The 6141-nt window shown below is 55.3% G+C and overlaps 1 protein-coding gene across 1 annotated transcript; it reads left to right on the top strand.

Moving 5' to 3' along the window:
• The first annotated feature begins 696 nt into the window (after positions 1-696).
• Positions 697-5230, top strand: LOC122913915 (phospholipase A2 inhibitor and LY6/PLAUR domain containing). The gene is made up of 6 exons (XM_044260560.1): positions 697-846; positions 960-1106; positions 2292-2408; positions 4264-4416; positions 4631-4774; positions 4986-5230. Exons 2-6 carry the CDS (start codon positions 1037-1039, stop codon positions 5138-5140), a joined length of 639 nt encoding a protein of 212 aa, XP_044116495.1. The 5' UTR covers positions 697-846; positions 960-1036; the 3' UTR covers positions 5141-5230.
• Positions 5231-6141: the final 911 nt, after the last annotated feature.

Genomic DNA, 6141 nt, shown 5'->3' with positions numbered 1-6141 from the left:
CGGGCTTTCCTTTAAGCCCCGCCTCCCGCCGACGTTCACACGCTGCTTTCTGGGCGCCTGGCAACAGGGCAACAGGGCGCCTTGGCCCCTAGAAAAAATTCGCCATTCTCATTGGACGCCATTCTCGTTGGACAGTCACCGCCCAAATTGAAGCCTTAGAAGCACGCAGACCTGACTGGTTTTTCCCAGGGAGCCTCGTGCATACCGCTACAGTATCCTCTCCAGCGGTTCCTACTGTTACACTCTTCCCCGCTACCCCCACAGTCATGCACACGCGAACAAAATATCCGATCTCTCCAGGGTTATGCCTGAGGCTAAGAAAGAGTGGATCAAAGACCTAAGTAAGACCCAAAGTATGCATCCAAACCAGATACACCCAAGCTAGAATGCTTTCTCGATGCCTCAGTTTCCCAGTATGTGACCTGTGGGCATCTGTCTCCTACCACGCCCACCCCTGCCTGTTGACAGGCATCCCTCTGTTCGGTCCCTGTGAGACCCAAAGGTGCAGCCCCAGGCGGGGTTGGAGCTGGGGACAGCCCAAACACAGAACAGGGAATATAGCCAAGTGCACGAAGGAGGAAGAGAGACAGGGCGCCTAATCCCCCGCAGAACGAGCCTGGACATGCTGGGCGCTCCCAAGTAGGGCCCCACCCACGCTGGGTGCCTCCTTGGAAAGAGAGAGAAGAGAGAGGGGATCTCAGTCCTAGCAGCCACCCTACACCTACAGGGAATCAAGTGACCCGACTCTGACCTTGGACTTCAGGCCAGAAAACAGAGAAGTGACTTTCTGGGCCTTGATGGAAGAGGCGGCTAGAAGCCTAGAGTCCTGGGGTCCCTGCAGAGCAGGTGGCTGAGCATGATGAGATGCCCATGCCCCTTTTGGATTCTGGTCCCATATCCTCAACCCAGAGCCACAAAGGCCTGCCCTGAGATCTGACCTCAGCTATTTCTCACCCCAGGGTGAAGGTGGATCCAGACCCGCCCCTCCTCAGCTTCCTATAAGGGCTGGGGACCTGGGACTACAGGTTCACTCACCATGAGGACTCCCGTGAAACCGGTGACCTTCCTGCTGGCCTTTACACTGCTCTGCACCCTCCTGGGTCTGGGTAAGTGACGAGGGGTCTGGACCATGAGGACCGTGAGAGAGCACTCAGCAAGGTCCTGGAGAGGGAAAGAGGTGGTGTCCTGAGAATTCAGATCTAGGTGAAGGCAGAGAGTAAAGGAAGAGAAAGCCTGGGGCCCCAAAGGAAGAAAAGCTCAAAAGCTCATGGGACTGGATCCCTGAGAAAAGAGGGAGCTTTGTGGGCTCTGAATCCTCTTTTCCCCAAGCAAGTTCTCAAAACAAGACATGAATTCTAGGAATTGGACGACAGCATGACTAGAAAGGGGGCAAAAAAGCTGGGGGGTGGGCGGCATGGAGGAGGAAAGATTTCCTTTCTCCCTGGATTCTAGAATTCAGACTCCCAGCCCCACTTCCTTTAGATGCGGAAATTCAGACAAGCTCCACCTTCCCCAGGACCTAGGTGTCTGGGCCCCCAGTTGCCTCCTCTCTTAGGACCAAGGAGTCCATCCACTCTGCCTTCCTCATCTTGACTCTCCCTTCCTGATCTGGAATGAAGACCCCAGCCTCAGATTCCCCTGCCTGAGCTCCTACCATTCCCAAGACCTAACCTGTTCTCATGTCCAATAAACAGCTGGACCATGGGGAGCCTGGGTGGCTCAGTTGTTAAGCATATGCCTTCAGCTCAGGTCAGGATTCCAGGGTCCTGGGATCGAGCCCCACATTGGGCTCCCTGATCAGCAGGGAAGCCTGCTTCTCCCTCTCCCACTGTTCCTCCTTGAATTCCTTCTCTTGCGGTGTCTCTGTCAAATAAATAAATAAAATCTTTTTTAAAAAGAGAGAAAGAAAGAAACAGCTGGACCTGAAGCTTCACAAAAGCCCATGGAAACCTTCGCCAGGACCCCTCCCTGTCCCCGAGCCTTCTCAGAGGACCCTAGCGTCCCAAGTCCCCAGCCTTGTAATTAGGTAAACAGGCTCCCTGGTGGAGTCGCTTCCCGCCCCTGGAAGCAGCTTTGCTGGCTTCACCACCGCGTCCCAGCCAGAGAACTGGACAGTTCCCTGGACAGCCATCAGTGCTCCACCCATGAACAATTAGGGAGACACCTGTCCCTCCTCCCTCAGGACTCCAAATCCGGCCCCTTTTGCCCCATCTCCCTTTGAACTCTGAAGTCGCACTCATGGTCCGCTGGCCACGCCCCTCATGTTGACAGCCTGGCTCTCTACACTGCAGGGTGCCCGCTGAGCTGTGAAGTGTGCAGGGGCTCCGGGCCCACTTGCAGCGGGAAAATGAAGGTCTGCGAGGCCGGCCAGGACGCATGCGTGGTCATCGTCGGGGAGTCGTGCACAAGTATGAGGAGGGCCTGGCGTCCCTCGCTGGGGAGGTGGTAGTGCCTACATGGGTGAAGATAGCTCCGCGCCAAGGGAGGGATCATCACGGCGCTCAGGTGGGAGGAAGAGGGAAAGACGATCTTGAGGTAGTGAGTGGAAGGAAGCGAATTCAATGGGAGGACAGAAGCCATTGTTCTCAGGGATTTCGGGAAAGGAGACTCTTCAAAATGTTAGATGAGGGTGGGGGGCGGGGGTGGGGGCAGATGTAGAGACTTTGTCAGGCGGGAGGAAGCGAGGAAAGAAAAAGACATGGGGAAACAGAACAGGTGAGAGGTAGAATGTAACAACCAGGAGGTAGACCCGGGGGGAGGGAAAGAATAGAAGACAGTGGGTTGGGAAGAATGTGATCAGGTTGACCATTTAGGGTGAGAGGGAGGAATCATCCAAAACAGGAGGAGGAGCCCCCCTCCCCCACTCCCCCGCCCTGGGGATGGTGGGGGTGGTGCTGGCTGGAAGGGACCATTCTTTTTTTTGTTTGTTTGTTTGTTTGTTTTAAGATTTTATTTATTTATTTGACAGAGAGAGATCACAAGTAGGCAGAGAGGCAGGCAGAGAGAGAGAGATGCAGGCTCCCTGCTGAGCAGAGAGCCTGATGCGGGACTCGATCCCAGGACCCTGAGATCATGACCTGAGCCAAAGGCAGAGGCTTAACCCACTGAGCCCCCCAGGCGCCCCAGAAGGGACCATTCTTGACAGGAGAAGGAGTTACTGAGACACTGAGGTCGAGGGAGAGACATAAAAGGGACCACACCAGGTAGGAGCGGAAAGATAACGCTGAAGTATGAAGCAAATCATCGTGAAGAGAAGTAAATGGAGATGGGGAGGCAGGTGGGTGACATGGGAAAGGAGGGTGTGACTTCAATGGAAGGGACCGCCCAAGACCTGAGAAAGGATGGAGGACTAGGGGAGCGATGGAGAGACCACGGGTGGGGAGGGCGCGGGGTTTTTCATTCAAAGCAGAAAAAGACCATTCGTTAGGCACAAGAGGAGGGATGATGGGGCCGAGGCAGGTGTGCAAGTAGTGTCAGGGGCTGAGGGCCACCTGGATTGTAGGAAGAAACCACACCTACCAGAGAGGGTATGTAAGGAGGGTGGGATAGAGGATTGCAAGCTGCCCTACCCACCCAGCAGGCATTGGCAGGCGGGTGAAAGGACCCGAAGGGCTTGAAGAGGCCACCCCAGGAGATTCGAATCCTGCGAGCCAGGGAGAGGAAGATGGGAAAAAGCACCTTATGGGGGTGTTGAGGAAAATCCTTGGATAGGGTTGGAAGAGACCACCAGTTGGTGGGGAGGAGGAAGACGGGGGAGACTAGAAGAGACCACTGCAACCAAGACGTGGGGGCAGCAAGAGACCACCTTAGAGGATATGGTGTTGGGTAGGGGCTGCTCCCAGGGTTTGCTGGAAGGCATTCGGAAGCTGCAGGGGAAGGTGGAGAAGACTGGGAGACACCATTTCACACAAGCATGGGGGTAGCCATAGGTAGGACCTTTGGAAGATGAGAGTGGGGCGGGCGAGGGCCGAAGGGACCCTGTCAGGCAGGCTCCTAGGCTTGGCAATGGGGAGCTTCAAGAGACCATCAAGGCAGATCAAGGGCTATGGCAATGGGGCGGGGGGGGGGGCTTATAAACTACTCTAGACCATACCCCAGGCAGATAAAGGGGCATGGCTTTGGGACGCTGGAAGAGACCTCCCTAGGCAGTCGGAGGGTGTGGGAAGTGCAGGACTGGGCAAACCTCCTACCCCTGGCTGGGGTCCGCACTGGAGCAGGGTAAGCTGGCGCCTGAGCCCTCCCTTCCTGTTCCCCATCCTTCAGAGGGCCGCCACTCACTGAACACCTACAAGGCCTGCATGAAGTACAGTGACTGCTACTCGGGATTCGTGTCCACCACGATGGGCCCCAAGGACTACATGGTGTCCAACACCCGCTGCTGCCAGAGTGACGGCTGCAACCAGGGCTCGGTGCCCCGTGAGTGCCAGCACAGCCACGACAGCACTGGCTTCCAGCCCACCCCTAGGGCCCGCAGTGTGCGCCCCCACCTGCCTCTGACCCTCACCCCTCAGTTTCCTTACCCATAGAGGCAGTGTCCCTTCGCAGCCCATGTTCCCCCCAGGGGTTGCTGTGAGGTGAGGGAAGGCTTTCATCATCCCCCTTGCCCCTTACCTTCCACCCTCATCCCCAGCTCCCCAGAATAATCGGACGGAGAATGGCCTCCAGTGCCCAGCCTGCGTGGTGCCCTTTCAAGAGACATGTCCGGGGACCCAGTCAGCTCGCTGTGTTGGACAGGAAACCCACTGTGTCTACTTCGCTGGCAACGTGCAGGCTGGTGAGGCGAACCTGGATCTCTAGACAAGGGGACAGGGCCCCAGAACTGGAGTCCCATACTGCCAGGTTCTAGGGGAGATGGTGGCTCTGGGGATCTGGGGGAGGGCATGTGGAGTGGGGCATGAAAGGGGGGGAGTGGCGGGGAAGCCCCCTGGGTGGTGAGGAAGAAGGGGTTAGGGGCCGACTCCACTCTGAAATCCCCCCTTTCCCAGGTCTCATCAACCCCAAATTTGCCACTCGGGGCTGTGCTACCGAGAGTGCCTGCTATGCCAAAGCCGGGGCCCAGGTGCCTTCAGCCTCTTATATCTACTTCCTCCGCCGAGCCGACTGCCTTCCAGCACCCCAGCCTCCTGGCAGGGTGGAGTGAAGAACTGAGGAATATGTGGCTTGAGGTCTCCATGTGTCCCCAGCCTCCAACTCCCCATGTGCCTATACATTAAACAGGTTAATCAAGCAAGCCTGAGTTCTCGTGACGTGTCGCATCTCAGGAAGGTAGGGTGCAGGAAGCGGGGGACTTAACCCTTGGGAACCTCCTCTTTGCAAGGAAGGGCGAGAAGACCCTAGCATTTATTTTTTTTTTAAAGATTTTATTTATTTATTTGACAGACAGAGATCACAAGTAGGCAGAGAAGCAGGCAGAGAGAGAGGAAGGGAAGCAGGCACCCTGCTGAGCAGAGAGCCCGATGTGGGGCTCGATCCCAGGACCCTGGGATCATGACCTGAGCCGAAGGCAGCGGCTTTAACCCACTGAGCCACCCAGGTGCCCGACCCTAGCATTTATTAAAGGAGTACTCCATGCCGGGCTGCTGTGCAGACCATTCTCCATGCTGTACCTCAGAATCCCAACAGATCTGTGAAGTGGGTATTATTATCCCCATGTTACAGATGAACAAACTGAGGCAGAGATTGTGGGTCACTTCCCTTGGGTCAAACCACTAGGAAGGGGCACACGCCAGAGTCCATGATCACCTCTCCAGATGAACCTTTCCCTCTTTTTGCCTCTTTTCTTGTCTGCAAAATGTGGATAGTAATAGTTATGACTTATTGGGTCATTGGGTCAAATGAAAGAAAACTGAAAAAGCACTTAATGTGCTGCCTAGCACCTGTCAGACAATGTTGGTTCTAGAGACTATATGTCCATGAGTAGTAATCATCTTATTTGCTGCTACTTAATGAAGGTGTTAAACACCGGCCTCTACCAGATTATGCTACCATGACAAGCAAGTCCCTAATCTCAGTGGTTGAAGGCAACAACGTTGTATTAGTCGACTACTGTCGCAGTAACGCTGTGTAACAAACCATCCCCAAAATGAGCATTGCAACAAGCATTCTTTCTGAGGGTTTGTGGGTGGCTGACTCTGCATTAGT

Source organism: Neovison vison, chromosome 7 (genome assembly GCF_020171115.1).
Source record: "Neovison vison isolate M4711 chromosome 7, ASM_NN_V1, whole genome shotgun sequence".
NCBI lineage: Eukaryota > Metazoa > Chordata > Mammalia > Carnivora > Mustelidae > Neogale > Neogale vison.
Note: the sequence above shows the minus strand (reverse complement) of the source record. Positions and strands in the feature narration are given on the sequence as shown.